At 39.3% G+C, this 24,187-nt stretch overlaps 1 protein-coding gene across 26 annotated transcripts in view; it reads right to left on the minus strand.

Annotated features, from left to right (window-relative positions):
• BCLAF3 (BCLAF1 and THRAP3 family member 3) overlaps positions 1–24,187 on the minus strand; it is a 78,086-nt gene that overhangs the window by 38,673 nt on the left and 15,226 nt on the right. For 18 of the 26 annotated variants that reach the window (XM_054251519.2, XM_035287855.3, XM_035287850.3 and 15 more), the window contains exons 2-7: positions 18,771–18,845; positions 14,955–15,524; positions 13,925–14,587; positions 3,956–4,131; positions 2,323–2,437; positions 1,549–1,612 (exon numbers count right to left, since the gene is read on the minus strand). In XM_054251519.2, the coding sequence (XP_054107494.1) occupies positions 1,549–1,612; positions 2,323–2,437; positions 3,956–4,131; positions 13,925–14,587; positions 14,955–15,524; positions 18,771–18,811 (1,629 nt within the window). In that variant the 5' untranslated portion in view covers positions 18,812–18,845. The remainder of the gene's footprint in view (positions 1–1,548; positions 1,613–2,322; positions 2,438–3,955; positions 4,132–13,924; positions 14,588–14,954; positions 15,525–18,770; positions 18,846–24,187) is intronic. The other 8 variants (XM_078364246.1, XM_078364247.1, XM_035287852.3 and 5 more) reach the window with 1 other exon arrangement.

Below are 24,187 nucleotides of genomic sequence, written 5' to 3' on the forward strand. Positions count from 1 at the left end.
GAAACCCCATTTCTACTAAAAAAACAAAATTAGCTGGGCATGTTGACAGGTGCCTGTAATCTCAGCTACTTGGGAAGCTGAGGCAGGAGAATAGCTTGAATTTGGCAGTTGGAGGTTGCAGTGAGCTGAGATTGCACCACTTCACTCCAGCCTGGGTGACAGAGTGAGACTCTGTCTCAAAAAAAGAAAAGAAAAGAAAAAAGTTAATAAAAACTTAAAAAGTACCAGGTGCAGTGGCTCATGCCTGTAATCCTGGCACTTTGGAAGGCCAAGGCAGGTGGATCCCTGAGGTCAGGAGTTCAAGACCAGCCTGGGCAACATGGAAAAACCCCGTCTCTACAAAAAATATACAAATTAGCCAGGCATGGTGGTGCATGTCTGCAGTCCTAGCTACTCAGGAGGCTGAGGTGGGAGGATCACTTGAGCCCAGGAGGTCGAGGCTGAAGTGAGCCACGATTGTGCCACTGCACTCCAGCCTAGGTGAGACCAGGACTCTGTCTCAAAAAAAACTTAAAAAGCCTTAATAACAAAAGGTCAAGGCAAATTCAAAGATTTTATATAAAGCAATGTTATTATGGATCAAGTAAAAAGAAAAAAGCATACAAAACTACATATACTATGATAGTGACTATGTTACAATGCAAGATATAAGCCAGAAAAGATGATCAAATAATATTTTATGTTAAATGACTGACTTACAGGTGATTAAAAAAAATCCTCAGATTTTTTAATAAGTTGATTATAGGACTTTGATGATTAGAAATTATCTGAAAATGTCATTTTTTCAACAAACTAATCTATCTCCCTAAATTCAATAAAATTATCATTTCAGAAGTAAAAAAAATATTTATATATTCTATCAGAAATGTATTAAAATATCTCCTCCACAAAAACTCTTTATTCTCAATGAATAAATTGGCAGTTCTTTTAGAACTTGATATAATTCTTCTAAAACAAGAGCCAGTTTTCTTCCCTCCTGGCTAGTCAAGACAGTCTAATTAGCAAAGAAATGGGAGGTAGGAGGGGAGGTGTTGGGTGGGAACCACACACAACACATGAATAAAGAAATTGAGTCCCTTATTTCCCTTAATTTGCTAGTGCATAGTCCACAGAATGTTTCATACATTCTGCAGTAAACAGAAGGGCAATATCAAAAGAAATTTCGTTCCTGTGCATTCATTCCATATACAATTTTAAAATATATTTCATATGATTGCTTTGAAAAAAATAGGTATCTAACATACTTTCCACAGGCTTTACAGTGTGGGGTTTGGGGATGAATATCAAATGCTGTAATTTTGTATCAATTTTACCAAGCTGTTATCCTTAGGGATTGTCCCTCTTAGGGAATATTTTTGTCTTTTGTCAGTATTCTCACTCTAACCTGATTGATAGAATCACCTGAAGAGCTTTTTAATTTCAGATTAATTAATTTTAATCCTTTTTCTTCATGTAGTTTAACTCCCTTTTCTCTCCCAACCACCATTCCCTTTGCCATTAGTATACCAACAATAAGATAATTTCTCATCAAAAATTGTATTCACTAACCTGTTCCGATTCATATATCACAGCTTGTTTACTCTGAAGCTCAGCCAAAGACATATCTATCCTCCTAAAATAATAAAGGCATTTTACAATTAAATGATTATGTTATACACTGATACCTTGATTCTACTATTAAAGAATGGAATTTTAAATGAAGTTAGTATGTTTTGGAGAAAGCAAAAGAAACTTGCTACCAGATAGTTTTTCACCTATATGGCAGTCTCCCAGAACATACATATCCTGTGAACCACATTACAGGGAAGCTTTGGTGGTTCTCAAATCACTAGTCTGTGCAACCTCAAACTTTGCTCTGGTGATATACTGCATTCTCACATGTATTCAACTCAGCTCACAAGACAGGGTGCACCACCTGCTCCAACAAGTGCTAGCAGAAGACACATGGTTCCATCTGGCTGCCCTCAGAACAGCCAAAAAGCAACTGCAATACAATGGCTTGACAACCGTCTTTCATTCTTCTACTGAGGACCTCAAGAAGCAATTACTATAGACAGCAGAATCGAAGTTTGGGTAAGTAAGCATTTTCAAAGTCCTACACATTTAAACAACGCAAGTCAATGTTTTCAATGAAACCTACTCATTCCACCAAAGTGCAGTGGCCAGTACCTGCTTCGGTTAGTCCTGTTTTTGTGCAGGAAACGCAATCCTAGAGTCTACAGCAAGCCCAGCTGAGCAGATTCAGAAAGCAGCACCTTCCCAAATCTTTTCTGAGGTTTATCCTATGAGTTAAACGGGTATAATATGGTAATCAATCATTACCTGTGAATTTCTGGATCTGAATTCAATGTAATTTCATTTATATCTGCCTTGCGTATATCTTGCATTGTTGAGAAACGCTCATGTAAAGTAATGCCAGGTGATGGAAAATAATTTGCTGAAAAAGGAAACAAACAGTTTTATCTCAATGTAAAGCTGATTTCACTTAAAAGATTATATATAAGCATAGAAGGAAGGGATTTTTTTTTTTTAAATTCAACCTGTTTTCTCTTAAAAATACGTGGGACCCAAACTTATTTCACAGACTAATTTGTAGCACTCACGTGCTTTCCCAAGCCTAAACAAGAGTAAAAACACATGATTTATAAATCAAACAATTTTCTTTCTATCTAACATGCCTGCTTATTTGTCCAGGGGAAAAAGACAATGGGTCTCTCAAAGCAAGGACCTTTCTTCTCCAAGGTAAGACCTTACTATATCTGGAAAGTAAAGATGGCATAGAGCTTCACAGTTGAACAAAAATAAAAAGTAACTCAAAAACAAGCCTGAAACATCAAAACAATTTTAAACAAATACTAAATGTTATGTTTGCATATCACAGAAGGCCTTCTAATGCCACTTTAATTCACATTAAAGTTCATGAAAACATTTAGAAATCAGCTATGCTACATACTTTTAAAGGATACAGAGAAAAAGAATACACTTGGCCCATCAAAATGCTACTTAACCAATCCTCTTCCTTAATTTACTGTTTGTTCTGGGACAATCTCCTGGATTTTTCTGCAATATCAGCTCTATTTCTGCCAAGAATCACAATTCTTTTGGGTGAGAGGGACTGGAGCAGAGAGGATGAACTGTTTTCAGACAAACTATGTGGTTTAAAGTAAATACATGCCTCAGTTTGAGAAAAAAAAATCATCTGCGTCTGTGAAAATATATAAAATATATTTAGTTTTCAAAATATATTTCATAAAGGTAATAAAGATTAATGCAGTTGTCTAGCAGGAAGTACAAAATAAAATTTTTAAAATTCTTGAAGGCCTCCAGCTTATAATACCCACAATTGCCTTATTTGTGCAGCATCACTGGGGAAAGTTGTTCTCTATCACTGAATTTTCCAATTAGTGGAAACTCGCCAGAAGCAAAAACAAAACAATTTAATGCAAATCATTAAAAGTATTTATTAGGCAACTCCCTGTCATAAAGAATGCCAAAGCAAACTAGAATCTTTCATTGATCACTCAGCATCATCTTTAAGAGACAAAGTCCCAGTAGCGCCCTCAGGGGGCTTTTGGAATCATAACATGACCTAGGCTTCCTGATATCTTGAGTTTCCTAGTTTTTTGTTGCTTTTTCCTCCCTGTTAGGTTACCAGTTATTGCTCTTAACTGCTCTCAGTATGCCTTATCTTTTGCAGCGGGACCTCTCCCTTTCTAACTTGCCATTTCCAATCTACTAACACTTGAAGCGCAAGGTTATTGGAATTACATATAAAGAACAACTAGGCTCAAATGAATGCCTGATATTTTCTCCAAAAGATTTCCTAATTCACAGTAGAACTTACAATGAAATCTTAATTACTATTAAGCTACACTGCAGGTGTTTACCTGTATCTCGTGAAAAGTTAGTATATTACTTTTGTGTTATCCCTAATGTATGTGCAAAATATACCAACCTTTAACTTGATGGATTATTGTTATGATTTCCTGAGCAAATTCTCCTGTAGGTTTGTTTTCAGTATTCTGAGTTGAGTCAAGATGTTCAAACACTGGATGAAAGTTCTCACTTTTCCTGCCAACAGCAACCAAATCATGTGACATCTGTCTCTCTGTGGAATAGCTAGAAGCAACCCTAGAATAATTTGCAAATGTTTAACTAAATTTGAAACTATTTGTGGAGAAAAGAATTTATCAAAAATTAAGATAGCTACAAAACTAAAAAGAGGTTTATTTTTTTCTTATAATTAAGGCACTAAATTCTATGCCATAAAACAGGTACAGTAACAAATAGGAGAAAATAACTACAGATACATGGCTCTGAGTTTTTTCAAATCAGAGGTCATTAGATATTTGCCACTTTAATAATAAAATCCTTCAAATTCTAAGTGAAACAATTTTTACTTCAAGAATACAAGGTATTAAAGACACTATGATTAGATTATTTTCAACGTCCAAATGGACAAAACATTTAGTCCTGCAAAATCATTTTATCTTGAAATACTACGACACTTTAAAAGCTGATAGCAAACATAAGAACCTCTCTAACTTTATAAAAATCCTTATATCTTTGTATCAGTAATAAGAAGCTTAGAATCATATTTTGAAATAAAATTCTGTAAAGAAATTACCTTAATTATAAAGTCTGACTAAATTCTCAGAAAATAGTCATAGTGGTTAGGCAAAGTTATGATCATTAGCACCAGTTACAGTGTTCACCCTCAAGGCACCCTTAAAGAAATACTACCCTTTATTATATAACCCCGTCTATCTTACCACTTTCATGCTTTCTGAATCTTATAACTTTTGTTAAGAGCTCTCTTGACCTCTAAGTACTTTTACAAACTAATGATTATAACATAGAGCTAATAACTATTGAGGGCTTACCACATGCCAAACATGTAGGCTTAGAGCTTACCAACATTATCTCATTTCATCTTTACAACAGCCCTATGGGGAAGGTGCCACGACACTGAGACAATGGTCTTGGTTTCACATCCCAGAGATTGAACGTTCAAACGAACACCTCCTTCAAGTGTCATAATGGAAAACAATACTTTATTCCAAGAATGCTGCACTTGCTTAAAACTACTCTGAAATTCTTTGTCTGGAGGCACTTTATGCATCAATGGAGAAATTTTCTCGTTATTTTATATTTATATCTCAATTTGGACAAAGAATGGCACTAATCAGTTTCTACCTATCTTGTTCCTCTGTACTTAACACTAAATTGCTTTTGGCTCTTCTCAAAAATCAAGTTCATTGTCCAAAGAATTGACATTTGCAACTGCTGGGGTTCCTAATGACTACATTACAGGCTCAGAAGAGAAATCCAACAGAGAGCCCTGAAGTATGTTTTAAATAACAGAGCATCACTGGAATAAATGGCTCATCATATAGCAAAAAGCAAACAGACAGATATGTCTGGGGGTGTGGGTACATGCATGCACATATGTACTTAATTAAGTCATGTAACAGCCATATATCCAAACTGCTGCAGGGTTATGAGGGGCTGACAGATATTTTTTAACTAAAAATTTGAGCTCCTCTAATAAAATGGCTTCGAGTGTCTATTTATAACTTATCAGAGGAAAGGCTTCCATCTGACTTTCTGTGCTCCCTGCTCTCAGACCAGCATTGCCAGGGACAACTCCCTGCCAAGGCAGAAACACAGAAAAGTGATCATGCAGCAGGCTGACAGCACTGCTGTGGTTTCCTGGATCCATTAGAAGGACTTTCATTAGGAAGAAGGCCCATTTCCCTTCTTTCCTCCTAATTTGCTCTAAGCTTCCCACTGTGCATGTGATAACTAGCTAAGAGACATTTGCTGGTAAATGTTAGAACACCCTGTAACAACCTCCACTAACAAAGAATTACAAATGCTCTCTGCTTAAGGGGGTTTAATGTTTCAAAAATCCCGTGCCATACCACAAAAAAAAAAATAGCCTTTAAAAACATTTTACAGGAGGAAAATAGTATATTTAAATAGAACTATACAGATGTTCCATCCACAAGAGGAAATCGGTTGATAAGGTTTTTTCTGGCAGCCTCAGTTTCTCCCAAGAGGAAATAGCCAGAAGTTCAGTTTTTCAGTGGGTAATTATTAACATTTACTTATAATTTCTTATAAATTACTGCTATAACTCTTGTCCCCAACTCCATGCTCAATCCATAGCAGTTACATACTTTGAAGCTATTATATATTTAATTCCTTAAATCTTAGTGTTTAAACTTGTTATCCATTAAAATTTATCCTAGAGTTCCTCTACAAGATTTTTAATAAAAAATTAAAATTATCATTTTCTAGAAAATATACATTAACATAGTATTAGCTCCAAATTTTAGTCTTTTAAAAACAATTATGATACTTTTGGTACAAGAAAAACCCTCTTTAGACTTGAGAATGCAAAATGTTCTAAATATTTATATTTATAAATGCAATCTTTTGGCTCACATTTTACTTTTTACTATTTCCTATGGCATGGATTGATTAACAGGTTAATAATTTCAGGAAATACTCCAAAACAAGTAGCTAAGCTAAAAAGATCAAATGTTCTCATTTGAGATGCATTTTAGACAATTTCAAAAATTAAAATACAGCCAAAAACCTCTATTCTAATACTATTTCTTCCAAGATCCTTTGTTCCCTCAACCACAATTTCCCCATTTATTTTTCTGTTTAAGGATATTTCCACTGATGTTCTCCCAGAGTGTTGTGGGTAATAACCAAGAAAACATAAAAAGCTACATTAGACCTTAATTTCCTATTGTACACACTTAGGACTCATCAAAGAAACGAACTGCATGGCAAAACAGCAACAAAATACCCAACAGCAACCAAAAACAACAGATTCTCCTGCCCTCCGGAAGCTTATAAAAATCCATGTGACACATATAAAGTTTTCCTTCCTGTCTTCTTCCAAGTAATAAGTAACATTTCACACAGCATCCTACAGTTCATACAAAGCACCTTCCCAATTACTGTCACACGCAGCATAATGACATTTCCATTAATGACCACTTAAAACGATGGTGGTACTATATTTTTAGTGTACCTTTTCTATGTTTAGCTATGTTTAGATACCCAAACAGTTACTGATATGTTACAATTGCCTACAGTATTCAGTACAGTCACATGCTGTGCAGTTTTGTAGCCTAGGAGCAACAGGCTCTACCATATAGCCTAAGTATGTAGTAGGTTATATCATCTAGGTTTGTGTAAATACACTCTGTGATATTTAGACAGCGGCAAAACTGCCTAACAAGACATTTCTCAGAATATATCCCCATCACTGAGAAATGCATGACTGTGTATAATTTGTTCCTGTCTTTCTAAGAACAAATTTAGAAACTGTGGAGTTGAAGGAAAAGGTTCAGGGAGATTAACACCTCCCCTAATTCTGCATCTCATTGCTTTTTGCACAAAAGTCCTCTAGTGGGCCTTACCAGCCCCAACACACATTCAGTCTACCTCATAGACAGCAATCCTCTGGCAGCCAGAACTCTGGCTGGGCCTCTCCTATCAGCTGATAATGTCAAATCAGGCTGGCAGTCACAGCATTCTTACCTTTCAGTCTCCTTTCCCTCTCTTCCTTTCACTGGCTGCTCGGAACCACACAGGTCAAAGTTCCTGTGTATGTTTTTCTGCCATTGTTAACCTGTAAATATAAATTCCTTTTGCCACATCTTCATGTGTCTGAAATACCAGCCTTTGGAGCCTATCTCACATGTCAACTCCTACATGATACCTCTTTTCAATCTCCCAGCTTGGTACCACCCATCTTCTGCTGAGTCACACATGCACTCCCATAACCATAACCTAATAGGAGAAGAAACCTAATCCTATGCAGCTCTATAGTCCCAGGGCACCCTAACAGACTGTCTCACCCAGGGCAGGTCCTCAAAAAATACCCACTGAATGCATAAATAATGAATCAAAAATGACTTGGTCAATTTGAAATGAGTATTTCAGCTAAAGAGATGATAAGATCAGGTGCGGTGGCTCACACCTGTAATCACAGCTACTTGAGAGGCTGAGGCAGGAGGACTGCTTGAGCTCAGGAGTTTGAGATCAGCCTGGGTAACATAGCAAGACCTCATCTCGACTAAAAATAAAAATAAAAAAATCAGCCAGACATGATGGTGCATGCCTGTAGTACAAGCTACTCGAGAGGCTGAGGTAGGAGAATTGCTAGAGCCCAGGAGATAGAGGCTGCAGTGAGCTGTGATCACACCACTGCACTCCAGCCTGGGTGACAGAGACTCTTGGGGGGCGGGGAGAGAGAGCGAGAGTGAGAGAGCGCGCAAGCACGAGAGTGAGTGAGCTAGAGAGAGACAGCGAGATAGAGCTAGAGAGAGAGAGAGAGAGAGAGAGAGAGAGAGAGCTACAGAGAGAGAGAGAGAAAATAAACTTTAATTTTTATTTTATTTTTGAGACAGGGTCTGGCTCTGTCACCTAGGCTGCAGTACAGTGGCACCATCTTGGCTCACTGCAACCTCTGCCTCCTCAAGCCAACCTCCCACTTTGGCTTCCTGATTAGTTGGGTCTATAAGTGTGTGTCATTATACCTGGCTAATGTTCATATTTTTTGTAGAAATGGAGTTTCACTATGTTGCCCAGGCTAGTCTAAAACTCCTGAGCTTGAGGGATCTGCCTGCCTCGGCCTATCAAAGTGCTAGGATTACAGGTGTGAACCATCACACCTAGTCAGACTTTAATTGAGGCCAATTTAATTTTGTTTTTTTTTTTTTTAACTTCCTTGGCTTATTTTTTGTTTTTTGCTGAACTTAGACCAATTTAAATTTCATATTTTTAATATAAAATCTCAAATATATACTAAAGTTCAGAGATGAACATGATGAACCTCCATGTGTCTGTCAACTCAGCTTCAATGGTTACCAACATATGACTAATCCAAGCAGATTCATAGAGCCAGGAAGACCTGCAGGTTAATTTGGGCCCAAAAGGGTATAGCCAAGTGACCTTCCCAATGTCACAAAGCTGATCAGTGGTCCATAGAAGGACAAAAACCTATTCACTCCAACTGCCAACAGAATCCCTGTACAAGGCCCCCCTAAGAAACACCAAGAGAAGCTAGAGTCAAAAATAGGAATGAAAGGGAACCTTCTTTCAATTAATTTTTGATCTTGAAATGCATGTAAGAAATTAAAGTAGGGGAGGATATTAGTTTTTTATGCTATATTACAGCAAGGTGGCAGGTTTGGGTATAAAAATATCCCCACCTGCAGCTTATTTTGCCTCCAGTGGAACAGTGTCCATCATAAGTAAACTTACGTGATGAGGTTCTCTTCCTTCAACCTCAGTTACGGCTTTTCACATTGTTCCCTGCCTGTGTGACTCCCGTTTCCTTAGAGTGTCAGAGTTACAATGTTCTCTGGGGCCCATCACCCTCACCCCCTTTCAAAGTGGGGAAAGAGTTGATAGGGGTAGAGAGACCCCTCTGTATGTCTTCAGTGGGATTAGATGCAAATGTGGCCAATGTACTCAGTCCACCATCAACTCTGATAGCCATGAACGCTGAGGGACAACTTTCCTCACATCCCAGGTGTCTCGTATCAGCTTCCCAGGAGATCAAATAAGCATCTGATCCATCAGCAGCAGCTTATTCTGCTCCAGATAATAGTACCAACTCCTCCCTCCTCCTCTTTCTTCCTGCCTTGGCCAAGGGTCAATCCCTCAACCACTCAGCCCAACATTAACACCCACATTCGTCTGTCCCAAAACTTACAGATGCATATATACAACAGTTCATGTTCTGCATATGTAACAACCTTGGTAGAAATTTTCATACTGTGAATTCCTAACTTACATTCTGAAATATATAATTATGACTCACATGTAATTTCTGGTAATGAAGTTTCTGACAGAGTGGGTCATTAGAATTCAGTCTTTCTTGGCAGAAGTATTAACTATGCAACGAACATTCAAGCAAGTGTTTACCTACTGCTGTTTTAGATACAAACTAGAATCTAAAAAAAAAAAATCACTGAGTGATAACCTTGTGTTTTCAACCATACTGATAACTGGAAGAACAAATATCAATTCTCAACCAAAGCCAAGAGAGTAACCAAATGCACAAAATTAGCCATCTTAGCCTTTCCAAAAAAAGCAGATAAACTCTCTAGACGTTAACCAATAAATAAACTTCTCTCTGCACTCTATGATTATTTTAATTTTGTCTAGAAAAACAATCTAATTTAAACATAATTCTACCGAAGGCATGATCTTTGTTTTATGGATCAGTCCACATATAATTAAATCCAAACCACAAAATTCATCCATAACCCATTCACCAATGAAGATTTTGTTGTTGACTGTGACGCTTTATCACACTGAAAAGATACATGTATTTGCTCAGTTATTTATTTTTCAGGTCTTTGAACGGAGAGGATTTGCAGTGGCGGCTATTATACAAGCCATCCTGCAGGCCCTGGGCAGGTATTCAAATGGCCCTGGTATGTTGCCAGATGCCAGGGACAGATTATGCAATTTCACAAAATCATAGTTTATAAATTCAAAATAAAAGATGCAGCAGCCTCCATTTTAAGGTCACTTTTGTGACACATGATAAAGATCAAGCTTCCATTTCTTATATCAAATTATAAAATTAACTGTTCAGTATCTCTAATGAGGTCTATTAAAATAAAACTCTTCAAAATTGATATTTCTAGCATTGTTTAAAAGTGTTACAATTTTAAATTCTCTTTTAACTATAAACACTTCATTATTAAATATGAGGGTATCATTACTTTTTTTTTTTAGTTTTAATTTTTGAGACAGGGTCTCACTTTGTCACCCAGGCTGGAGTGCAGTGGCACAAACATGGCTCACTGCAGTCTCGACCTCCTGGGCTCACACAATCCTCCCACCCCAGCCTCCCAAGTAGCTGGGACTGCAGGCACGTGTCACCACGCCCATCTAATTTTTGTATTTTTTGTAGAGATGGGGTTTCACCATGTTTCCCAAGCTGTCTTAAACTCCTGAGCTCAAGTAATCAGCCTGCCCTGGCCTCTCAAAGTGCTGGGATTACAGGCATGAGCCATTGCACTGGCCACATCATTACTTTTATTAAAAAGTTAAAAATTTTGGCTGGGCATGGTAGCTCATGCCTGTAATCCCAGCACTTTGGGAGGCCAAGGAGGGTGGATCACCTGAGGTTGGGAGTTTCAGACCAGCCTGATCAACATGGAGAAACCCCGTCTCCACTAAAAATACAAAATTAGTCGGGTGTGGTGGCACATGCCTGTAGTCCCAGCTACTCAGGAGGCTGAGGCAAGAGAATTGCTTGAACCTGGGAAGCAGAGGTTGCGGTGAGCTGAGATGGTGCCACTGCACTCCAGCCTGGACTACAAGAGCAAAACTCTGTCTCAAAAAAAAAAGCTAAAATTTTTTATGCATTTGATTGTATATAATTTTACTTCAAAAGAAAAAGAAACTGTAAACAAAAATTAAATACTAAGGTATCTAAAGGGGTGTGTACTGACATTTGCAACTTACTTTGAAATATATCTAAAAAATAAGGTGGAATGATAGATGAATAGATAGATATGGAATTATGAAAGCAAACTTAATTGTAGACTTCAGGTGGTGAGTATGCAGGTGTTCACTGTAGAATTCTTTCAGCTTTTCTGTATGGTTGAACATTTTCAAAATATAATGTTGGATAGAAAAAAACTTAAGGCTGGGTGCGGTGGCTCATGCCTGTAATCCCAGTGCTTTGGGAGTCCAAGGAGGGAGGATTGCATGAGGCCATGAGTTTGAGACCAGCCTGGGCAATACAGCAAGATTTCTAGCTCTACAAAATAATTTTTATTAGCTGGTGTGGTGTCCTATAGTCTACAGTCCTATAGTCCTATAGTCCCAACTACTCAGGAGGCTGATGCAAGAGGATCACTTAAGCCCAGGAGTTCAAGGCTGCAATAAGCCATGATCACGCCATTGCACTTTAGCCTGGGTGACAGAGCGTGACCCTGTCTCGAAAAGAAAAAAAGAAAGAAAGAAAAGTGTGTATGTTATTCGTTATATATGTATATCTCATAGCCATCAGGATAGAATCCAAGCTCCCCCTGACTTTTTTTTTTTGAGACAGAGTCTCACTCTGTTGCCCAGGCTAGGGTACAGTGTCTCAGTGATGGCTCACTGCACCCTCGAATTCCTGAGCTCAAGTGATCCTCCCACCTCAGCCTCCCACAGTGCTGGGATTACAGGCATGAGCTATTGTGCCCAGCCCTTAAGGTAACATTCTTAAACTTGGTACTCACAGAAGCTTTTGTGCTTTTAAGGTGAAGAACTAGCAGGAAACATAATAGCACAAAATTATTTAAGACATATGAAAAAAATACAAAATTATTAACATGATACCACAGCAGTCATATATAAATATACACAGAAAAATAACTAGACTAAAATGCAAATAAGATTGTTGTATACTAGTAGAAATCATGGGTGATTCCCCCTTTATTTCTTGAACTTTCTGTAATATAATCACACTTATAAATGCTTTCTGAGCACATATACACATTATACACATACATATATTTAAAAATATGTTCTGCAAGTGCAATGAATGTAAAAGAAATAGGATTTGGGGTATTGCCATGTCTAAATTTAAGAAAAGGAACAGGGGCCAGGCACAGTGGCTCAGGCTGGTAATGCCAGTGGGAGGCCGAGGCGAGAGGATTGTTTGAGGCCAGAAGTTTGAGACCAGCCTGGGCAACTTCGCAAGATTCCATCTTTACAAAAAAAGAAAAAATTAGCTGGGCATGGTGGCATGTGCCTATAGTCCTAGCTACTCAGGAAGCTAATACAGGAAAGGCAGGAGGATCACCTGAGCCCAGGAGTTTGAGTTACAGTGAACTGTAATCATGCCACTGCACTCCAGCCTGAGCAACAGAGCAAGACCCTATCTCAAAAGAAAATAAAAGAAAAAGGAAGAAAAAATATGTTGTTTTACAAAAAAAGGACTTGTGGGTTTACCTCCCTCTCCATTTTACCATTTGGATTTTGTTTTCTCTCATTTTTGGTTCAAATACTAATGAGTCATGCGTGAATATAAATGCACCAAATCAACATGGCCAAACCCTTTTTGATTCACACACTGGTAATGTATTAATGTCATAACAGTTTTTTTAGTTTTAGGCCAATTGCAGTGTCTTGTTATTCTCAGAATCCATAAATGGAAGTAATCTTCATCACAGAACAAGGCACGTGAGCCTGCTTTTAGAGAATATAAGCTACAACAACAATAGTTTATTTTTTAAAGAATCATTAAGGGCTAAAGTAAATGTCTTAAAAATAGGCATCTTCCCAGATTATGGTCTTATTTCCTCTACCTGAAAGAATCTGGTTGGTTGAGCCCCAGTCATTTCGAGATGGCAGCAAAAACCACATTAAGTCACCTGCCTCCTTGAGTCATAAGGGAACACGTGGATTTGAGCCTAAGCCACTCTGACTCAGACAAGTCACTTCATCTCTCAGGGCCTTGCTTTCCTCCTGTATAAAATTAGGTCCCTTTCAGCTCAAAAATTCTCTGAATTTCAGGCAACAGGGAACACAAGCTCTGAGAAACTGAGCAGGAACTAGGTTTTCTTGAACTCTACCCAGCCAATCCTTGGATAAGGAAAACCTGGCAGCATAAAAACACGTGAATTCATGAAGAACAACTCCATAGAATGCCCCGCATCAAAGAAGCATCTGGAAATAAGATGTGGAAAGAAGGAGACATGAAATCGCTCCCATGTAACTAATCACAGGAAACAGCCTAACTACAGGGCTTTTTTGGGGAAAATTCTAGGCAATCCCTCACATTTGATGGATTCTAAATACACTACTAATTCCATTTTTGAAGCTGCAAATAAAGACTGTAGAAACATTCTTAAATATTATAAAGAAAAAATAAAGATAATACCTGGATGTATCTACTGTTTTCTTCACACCTACTTTAACTGTAAGTGATTTCTTCCTAGGATTGATAGGCGAGGGTTTCACATCAGAAAGTTTTTGACTTTTATCAAGTTGGTTACTGGAACAATTACTCTCTTTTCTGCAATCCCCTTCTTTCTTTATTTTTTCCTTCCGTTTGTCATTATTAGACCTCAAATCAACATCATTTTTACTTGAATAAGTACAGGCAATGCTGTCTTTCTTACATGGTTTAAAAGGTTCTTTGCCTTGTCCGTCTTGAGTCTCTCTCCCTCTTCCCGTATTAAAACAATCTAACTCTCTATTTATAGGGCCTTTTTGAAAACTGTATTTTCTATCTTCTTCCTTACAGTACTTCTGAGTTCTCCCATCAGAAAAGTCCTGGTCCCCATCTGAGAGCTTAGGACGTTTGTGACGATAGTCATAGGATACTTTGGTTGCTGAACTGGTCTCTGGGTGTTCCCTCTCAGCATGTCGGTAAATTTGGGGTGCAAGGTTCCACTGGTCTGTCTCCTCTTGGTAAGGTGGGAGGGAATGCTCGGGCTTCCACTTTGGGGTCCTGGCAGGCTCTCTGCTTTCATACCTCTCCACGTCTTTAGGTCTTTTTGATGTGTGTCCATATTTTCTGAAATCACGATCCTCAGGATACCTGTGTTGACATAAAGCAGTTTACACTTGCAATACAGAGAAGAAAGGGAGAATTTATATGTGTAGAATGTTGGGTAGCATGGCTTTAAATGCAGAACGCAGTGGCAAGTTAATCTATACTACCTTAAGCCAATTTTAGAGGTACAAGGCAGTTAAAGAGAAAAATACCATCTTTTAAAAGTATTCTAGCCATCAACATGATTTACTCTAAAAAGAAATACTTCACCAGTACACCGTAACTAAATTACAATGCTTTTTGTCTTTTTAGACAACAGCTTTTCAAGGTGGTTATCTTCAACCATAAAGTAAACAGACTTTTTCACTTCAGGCTTTATACCAAATTACCCAGGTTTAACATTTTCCTGTACCTCTTCTGAAACGAGCTCCTCGTCTCAAAGTCTTCAGAGCCTCTTCTAGTTGACTGGGAGTACTTTTCTTCTTGTATCCTCTGGTGCCTCAACTCATCTTCATGCCACTTTCCTTCAAATCTAAAAGAATCTGCTATTGACCTCTGAGGTGGTTTCCCTCCTTTTCCACTTCCTCTAATTCTGTGGTCATCAGGACTATACCCTCCTTGCACTTTCTGGGGATAAGAATTCCTCTCATGCTCTTTGTAGGGTATACCCTCTGAGTATTTGGGCATATACTGAGATCTCCTGTTACTGTCTCCTCTTCCAGGTGAATATCCTCGGTGAGGCTTATACATATAAACATTTTCTAAAGAGTTTCTTATGTTAGGGGAAGGTGATCTATGTTCATAAGACTGGTAATATATATTTCCACGAGAGGGAATCCTTGGTTTACTCTGTCCATGTTTCTCACTGTCCATTCTCCAAGCGATGGGTCTTTTTGGATCCTTCCTATATTCACAGCCATAATGCCCGTGAGAATATCTTTGCTTGTAGTGTTCAGCATTTCTAGGTACTGGTGATAAAGACCTATGTAAACAAACACAGAAAAGTGTAATCCACTTAAAGATAATCATGTCTCAATATGACCTACAGAAAACATTTGCTTTTCCTAGAATCCCTCAGCTTCTTCCACTCAAACTAAATTCATCAGTTTGCTACATCTTCATTCTAAATTGTACATCTGGGGGTCTGATTATGGTACTTGCCAATCAGCAAGCATACTCTTTCCATCTGAACTAAGGTATTTCATGTGCTTATCCAAATGAGCTGAGCACACCTGTCCCATTGGAGGAGGGCCAGCTTAGGTACACAGCAGAATCAATTTTGGAAGACTGCTGACAGCAAAGTTCTGGCAAAAGAAGATGCAGTGACTTCAAAGGGCCAGTCAGCAAAAGCTTACATCTGGTTCAAAGGCCAGGTAAGAAACAAGCAGGAAGGCAAGATTCACACAATCAATGTATAGGAGGGTCTCCAGCAAACCGAACATTACCTCTGAAAATAAATTGGAGTCGAAGATTTAATGATGCTACAACTCAAACTCAGATCCAAGCCAGGCCCAGAGTTTCTCCAATTGATTGTCTACTTTCTCTACTAAAGCTGTATGAAGGAGGAAAACATATGTACTTAACCGGGGGAGAAAGGGGAACGAGAGGGTCTTAAGACTTGAATCTGATGCTCAGTTCCTCCATAAATACCTCTAACGTAGGTAAGTTGCTTTTCTTTCCCAGATCTGTTCTCTTGCATATCAATGGAAAGACGTGCTGTTCGAACAGAGCTTGTAACTTTGGTGAAGTTATACTTTAAAGCAGCTATAATGCTCTCCAGGGACAGCGCATCCTTTCTGGAACTACCTTCTCCATACCTCTCAGCATTGCCAACATTGAGGCTTGTGTTTCCAATAAGAAGAAACGCTTTTGTATCCAGGGAAAACAGTCTGGGTTGCCTAGGCTTAAAGAGAGGTGTGCCAGTATCTGGGACACAATAAAGTTCCATTTTGCACCTGGGGACCTTTCCCCGCATCTGACCTGCCCAATTTCTCCATCTCCTCCCTGAGGGTTTGATGTCTTCTAATCAATGAGGAAGCAATCCTTGCAGCTTCTATTTTGGCTCTCTCAGAAGCTGCCATGGAGTTGGTACAACCATGAGTGAGTGCCTTTCTTTTCGATGGAAAATTTGTGACCTCCCTACAAGAAAGGAGGCAGATCTACCTTCCTCATGTACCTACTGGACTTAGATACTGAACTTGGCAATACTGCCCTATGGAGTCACCAAGCTAGACACACTAGCAAGTGTTTATTTAGCTGAAGCAGAAACTCTGCCAACCAGCTAGCTACAGCTCATCACAGGAGGAAGCAACTGGAGCCTCTGAGGACTTTCTGGAAGATTTCATCTCTTTCACAGCTAAGGAGAAAAGCTGGCAGCCAGAGGCAGAGGTCTTCCATCTGGACAAAATTCCCAATATCTGACTTTTAATTCTTACTTCACATTCAATATTGGTTTGATACCATATTTTGCATCATTAATGTTTTATTGTATAGAGTCCCTCCCTTCTGAAGATGGTTGCTAGAATAGTTGCTATTGTTTTTGGTTCTCCTAAAGGAACAAAAAAGACTCAAGGAGTCTGTTGGGAGATAATTCTCCACAGTCTCTTGAGTTCTGCATGCCTTGTGAGCAGAGGCATTGACGGCCTTTGTTCTAAGGCAAAACAAGGTTGGAAGGTAGAGATAAGGTCTCCCTTGGGGACAAAGGGCTGATGTGTTTGCTGTCCAGGATAGTAAGATAAATGTTTCCTCCAAAGCAAAGGCTGCATCGGTTTATCTGCAGCCCCTGATAAGGGACTCATGCTCCTCAGTTGTCCTGTAACTCCACTGCCTGTATGGAAACCTCGCTTCCTCAGTGTCCACCCAGCCAGTGGCTCTGCAGTGCCAGCCCTCAGGGGACCCAGAGGGTGAGGAGAATGACAGGAACATGAAGCTCAAGCTGTTTGCTGTACTCTGAGTAATAAAGGCCATTGTCTCTGACCCAAGAGTGTCCTGTGGCAGACTAATAATGTGTTAGCTTGCAATTAGGGTAAAACATCAGATCCTTTAAAGTTCTTAACAAAGAAACTTGAGAAGGAACCTGGAAACCAGGCACAGAGCTTGGCAGGGTCTCTTGTGCTCCTCACCAGGGTCTTCTGTGTTATTAAGAAATGGCCTCTTGACAACCTGTTAAAATCATTCACTTCTTTACATTCCCTTTTCCTTCTCAAGTTCCTTACTATTCCAAGTTGCTCCTGAATGAATTACAAAATGAAAACTGTTGACAAAATGATCGACTAGTCCCTGCATAACCAAAACACGTAAGCACAATGGGCAAGTTATCTAACATGAAAAATATTTGTCTGCCTTTTTTGTGTGAAATGGTGGTCTTTTTTAAGTCCTAGAACATGCTAGTCACATTGACAGCTTGGCGCCTTTGCTCTTGCTCTCCCCTTTAACTAGAATACTTCTCTTCACTCTTTCTGCCTTTAGAAGCTCTACCCATCCTGAAATGCCCAGTTAAAATTGTTTTCATCTCTTCTTTGAAGACTTTCTTAGTACCCCCTTTTCCCTCCACAAAAACAGAATTATTTCCTCTCTAGAAATCCAGAATCTTTTGTCCCAATAAGTAACACAGCGCTTTCCCCACTGTATCATAGCTGGCCATGGTATCAATCTCCCAGCCCAACAACATGCTTGCTGAGGCCACAGAAGATGGCGTATTTGCCTTTATAGACCAAGAACCTGCCTGTAGCAGTTGTACAATAAAGATTGGTTAAATTGTTCCAACCTAATGATACATACTTTTGATACTACCAAGCAAGAAAGAGGAGAAATATATATAATCGAACTATTCAAACTTTATTAGTCTGCCATGAAGAAGAAAGAGGAAACTCCCTATTTTCTAACTTGAAATTTCTTCAAACATATTAATTGTGAAAAAATAAAATGAAATACCTACTGAGGAGTTCTAAACTACTCACTAATTAAAAAAATGTAACACTCTCAAAGATGTTTCTCACTCTCTCTTGCTGTGCCCACTGCATTGCTTTTCATTATGGATTAACTCTAGCTACCTGCTATGATTAAACAAAGCTGCCAACTACTAGAATCTAGAAATACAACCTCTACCATGATAAAGTACCTAATGTGAATAATCAGGTCCCATAAGCTTATTAAGAGTTTACTAGTACTGGTGAAATTGAAAGTCACAGCACATCCCAAATGCAAGCTTACTCTAAGAACTGCTCACCTGTGTTTCCACCTGGGGGATCTAGATCGTGACCGCACCATCCTTTGACACGTGAGCCACTATCCACTTTTTACACTGCAAAGAAATACAGGATTAGCAAGTTTGTAGAAAGAGCCTGCTATTTGCTCTAAATCACAGCAAATGCTGACAATTTATTTAAACCCTTTGTGCCTCAGTTTCCTCATCTATAACATGGAAATAATAATAATAGCACCCCTTATTATTGGAATATTGTCAGGATAAAAGGAATTAAATCAGGGATCAGTAAACTCTGCCTGCAAAGTGCCAAACAGTAACTATTTTAGGCTTTGCAGGCCATAAAAAGTCTCTGTCACACCTGTTTCTTCTTTTTTTTAAAGCAACTATTTAAAAATGTTAAAATGCGACAACATTGAGATCTGTCATAAGTATAAAATCCACATCAGATTTCAAAGATTTCATATAAAAACCATAAAATATTTCATTAATGTATTTCTAATATTAATCACATGTTGAAATGATATCTTGAATATACTAGTTAAAGGCACTGTATTATCAAAAGTAATTAAAACTAAAAATACAAACACGATTTAGATTAAGGGTCCTATGAAAATAGGCCCGGCAATCCAAATTCACTGTAGTTTAATGACATCTAAATTAAATCATAAAAAGAGCTTATTGGTGTCTGGCACATAGCAACTGCTGTATTCCAAAAAGAGGAAAAATTACCCAGAATTCCTCTACCTGAATACAAGCACCACTACTTTCTTGTCTTTCGACATGTACCGAAACACTTCATATAATCACAGTTAAAATGTTTAAGAATACGTGATGGTATACTCTGCTTTTTAGATATGTGTATCCTAAGAATTACCATTTCTTTTTTAAAATTTAATTGTTTTTTTGTTTTTTTTTTTTTGAGACAGGGTTTTGCTCTTTGCCCCAGGCTGGAGTGCAGTGGTGCGATCACAGTTCACTGCAGCCTCGACTTTCCAGGCTCCAGCAATACAAAACTTAGGTGTGCTTGTGTATGCTGTGGCCCCCAAGTAGCTGGACCACAGCATACAAAAGCACGCATGACTAAGTTTTGTATTTTTGGTAGACACAGGGTTTTGCCATGTTGCCCATGTTGGTCTGGATCTCCTGAGCTCAAGCACCCCTCCCACCTTGGCCTCCCAAAGTGCTGGGATTACAGGCATGAGCTACCATACTCGGTCAGAGTTACAATTTCTAATACTCAACTCCTGCCTAACTTTCCACCAGACAAATATACAAAAACTGTAATTGAACATTTAGTTTGCTTCTGGTTTTTTGCTAAAACAAATAATTCATATTCATTGTATGGGTACATCACATTTTGTTCATCCATTCATCTCTCCAAGCACGTTTGGGTTGTTTCTACCTTTCAGCTATTATAAATAATGCTCTTGTGAACATTTGTGTACAAGTTTTTGTGTGGACATGTTTTCATTTCCTTGGGTAGATACCTAGGAGTGGAATTACCGGGTCACTTGGTAACTCTATGGTTAACTTTTTGAGGATATGCCAAACTTTCCAAAGTAGCTGTACCATTTTACATTCCCACCAGCAGTGTATGAGAGTTCCAATTTTTCTACATCCTCACCAACACTTGCAATTATATTTTTGACTATGGCCATTCTAGTGGGTATGAAGTGGTATCTCACTGTGGATTTGATTTGCATTTCCCTAATGACTAATGGACAGTAATCTTGAAACATGTAAGAAACTATGAAACTAATCATGCCTCCTTTCCTTTAGTCATTTCCGTTTAAAGGTGTTTTAAAAAATAATTCAAAAGAAAATAAATCAGCTGTGTATACTAAGATGTTCATATCAGTTTTATTTATAATAGGAAAGAAAAAAAGCCGAACAAAATAACCCAAATGCTCAACAAAAAAGATTAAACAAATGTGAGATACACACATCTAGTTGCTTCCTACCTTTCTCCCAGCCTTACGTATGTCTTTTCCTCCACACACCCTACTAGTCCCCCACACCACACTACTCGCTTTCCCTGATCAGGCCGTGCTGGTCCAGCACATGGATGGCCTTCCCTCAGTTGGCTTGACAAACCCCTGTTCTTTCCCGACTGTGTAACAATCACATCCCCTGGGACTCTTTCCTGGACTTTCTTCCCCCCACCCCTCGGGGTTTCTTTCTCCTTGGGAATTCTGGGTTTATTTTGCGATTATTTCAACACATTATAATTTACATAATTGTATTTATTTCAATAGGCAAAAGACTCCATTATCACAGAACACAAAACTCAAATGACCTATGAACGTATGAGATGTTCAACTCAATTAGCAATTGAGAAAATACAAATTAAGATCATAGTCATTTGATATGTCAAAGGGCTATGATCACCCATCAGATAGGCCAATGTTTTTTAAGTTGGGTATTTCAAAGTGTTGGCAAAGAGGTGTGACAATAGGAACTCTCAGTTATTGCTAGGTGAACTACACATGGTATGGTATAACCAGTTTGAAAATACCGTTGTCCCTTGGTATACTCAGGGGATTGGTTTCAGAACCCCCACATATGCCAAAATCCATGCATATCCAAGGCTCTCTGTATAGGCAGCTTTCGCATATCTCAAATGCTGTATTTTCTATACATGTTTCACTGGAAAAAACTCCACGTATAAGTGGACCAACACAGTTCAATCTCACTCAAATTTTTTTTTTTCAAGATGGAGTCTCGTTCTGTCGCCAGGCTGGAGTGCAGTGGTACTATCTCGGTTCACTGCAACCTCTGCCTCCCGGGTTCAAGTGATTCTCCTGCCTCAGCCTCCCAAGCATCTGGGACTACAGGTGCACACCACCAGGCCCAGCTAATTTTTTATATTTTTAGTAGAGACGGGGTTTCACCATGTTAGTCAGGATGGTCTCGATCTCTTGGCCTCGTGATCCACCCACCTTGGCCTCCCAAGGTGCTGGGATTACCTGCATGAGCCATTGCAACTGGCCAACACACAGTTCAAATCTGTGTTGCTCAAGTGTCACCTGTAGTTTGGAAATACCCAATAAAGTTGTACATGCCCATATCCCCCAGCCCAGCAATTCCATGCAGGAATATATATTGGAGTAGTTCGCAAACTTCAGTGTACATTAGAATTGCCTGGAGGGCTGGTTAAAATACAGATTGCTGGGCCCTATCTCTGGGGTAGGCCTCACTCTAGCAGGTTCCCAGGTGATGTGGATGCTGCTGGTCCAAGGGCTATAGAAGCACTTGTTTTAAGGGAAAAGTGGAGATCACTTGGGAGAAAATATTTACAAGTGAGATTTATTGCATGTGATAAAAGAAGTATGCTAGGAGTATTTTCCTTTGCCCAATGTCAAAATTAGCTTTATTAAAATTCAAACTGGCCAGGTGTGGTGGCTCACGCCTGTAATCACAGCACTTTGGGAGGCCGAGGTGGGCGGATCATGAGGGCAAGAGAGGGAGACCATCCTGGCTAACACGGTGAAACCCTGTCTCTACTAAAAATACGAAAAATTAGCCAGGCATGGTGGCACGCGCCTGTAGTCCAGCTACTCGGGAGGCTGAGGCAGGAGAATCACTTGAACTTGGGAGGCGGAGGTTGCAGTGAGCCAAGATTGCGCCATGCACTCACTCCAGCCTGGGTGACAGAGCGAGACTCTGTCTCAAAAAAAAAAAAAAAAAAAAAATCAAATGATTTATTCAAAGATGGTGAATTTTATTGCATATAAATTATACCTCAAAGCTGTAAAAGCATTAGCTTTGGGGTGATGAAAATATTCTAAAATTAGATCAGATATTATGGAGATGGTTGCATAATTCTGCAAGCATACTAAAAACCAGTGAAATGCACACTTTAAATCAGTAAATTGTAAAGTTGTTTTTTAAAGGTAACTTTGTTTGCAATTGTTTAGTGGACATCAGCTGGTAATGAGAAGTCTTAGTTCAGGTACCTAATAGATAAGAGAGGGGGATTTAATTTAAACATAGAGTCTGAGTTAAGAATGGTTTTTACTTTTTTTTTTTTGAGACGGAGTTTCGCTTTTGTTACCCAGGCTGGAGTGCAATGGTGCGATCTCGGCTCACCGCAACCTCTTCCTCCTGGGTTCAGGCAATTCTCCTGCCTCAGCCTCCCGAGCAGCTGGGACTACGGGCACGCACCACCATGACCAGCTAATTTTTTGTATTTTTAGTAGAGACGGGGTTTCACCATGCTGACCAGGATGGTGTTGATCTCTTGACCTCATGATCCACCTGCCTCGGCCTCCCAAAGTGCTAGGATTACAGGCTTGACCCACAGCGCCCGGCCGGTTTTTACATTTTAAAGGTTGTTAAAAAGAAGAAGAAGAAGAAGATGTGACAGAGACTGTATGTGGTCCACAAAGCCTAAAATATTTACCATATATTTATTTTTTTTTTTTTGAGATGGAGTCTCACTCTGTCACCCAGGCTGCAGTACTGCGATCTTGGCTCATTGCACCTCCGCCTTCTGGGTTCAAGTGATTCTCATGCCTCAGCCTCCCAAGTAGCTGGGACTACAGGCATGTGCCAACACGCCTGGCTAATTTTTGTATTTTTAGTAGAGACAGGGTTTCGCCATGTTGGCCAGGCTGGTCTTGACCTTCTGGCCTCAAATGATCTGCCCATCTCAGCTTCCCAAAGTGCTGGGATTACAGGTGTGAGCCACCACACCCAGACTACTATATGGTTCTTTACAGAAAAAGTTTGCTGATCCCTGAATTAAACTAAGTTACATGTGACTAGCAAAGTTAAAGGGATCAGGGCTTTAGGAGAGATGGAGAGAAAAGATGGAAACATCAGTAGAGCTTGTGGCTATGGAGAAGATGTCAGTAACAGAAAACAAGTAAGTTTATATTGCTACCTCAGAGTAAACCGTGAAGGGCCAGGAGCAGTGAACAAACCTGTCTGACCCTAAACATAGAAAGGAGACAACTGGACAGCAGGGTCACTGAATCCCAGGAGGATGCTGAAAAGGACACTGGGGCTAAAAGAGGCCAACCCCCAGGACAGCACTGGACACACCCCCTTACCCAGTTGCACTCAGTTCCAGCAATTCTCTTTCTTCTACAACAGTGCTTTCCCCTCTCCATGAGATCATTCCCATCACCATACAAACTTACATATTTCTCCCATCTCTCTGGAATCACATCCCCTGGGGCTACCACCCTATCTCTCCTTTCACAACCAAAGTCTCCCAGAGGGCTACCTGTATACCTCGGTCATAATCTCCAATTCTTATCTCATCCTTGCTTGACCTCACAGAAGCCTGGCTTTCCACCCACTGCTGCACTGAACTGCTCTAGCCAAGGTCACTAATGAAATCTATGTTACTAAATCCAATGGTCAATTCTCCTCCTCCTTTGTCCTCCTAGTGGGAGCCTTCTTTTTAACTATTATTTTTAATTTATTTTTTT

This window comes from Callithrix jacchus, chromosome X (assembly GCF_049354715.1).
Source record: "Callithrix jacchus isolate 240 chromosome X, calJac240_pri, whole genome shotgun sequence".
Taxonomy (NCBI): Eukaryota; Metazoa; Chordata; class Mammalia; order Primates; family Cebidae; genus Callithrix; species Callithrix jacchus.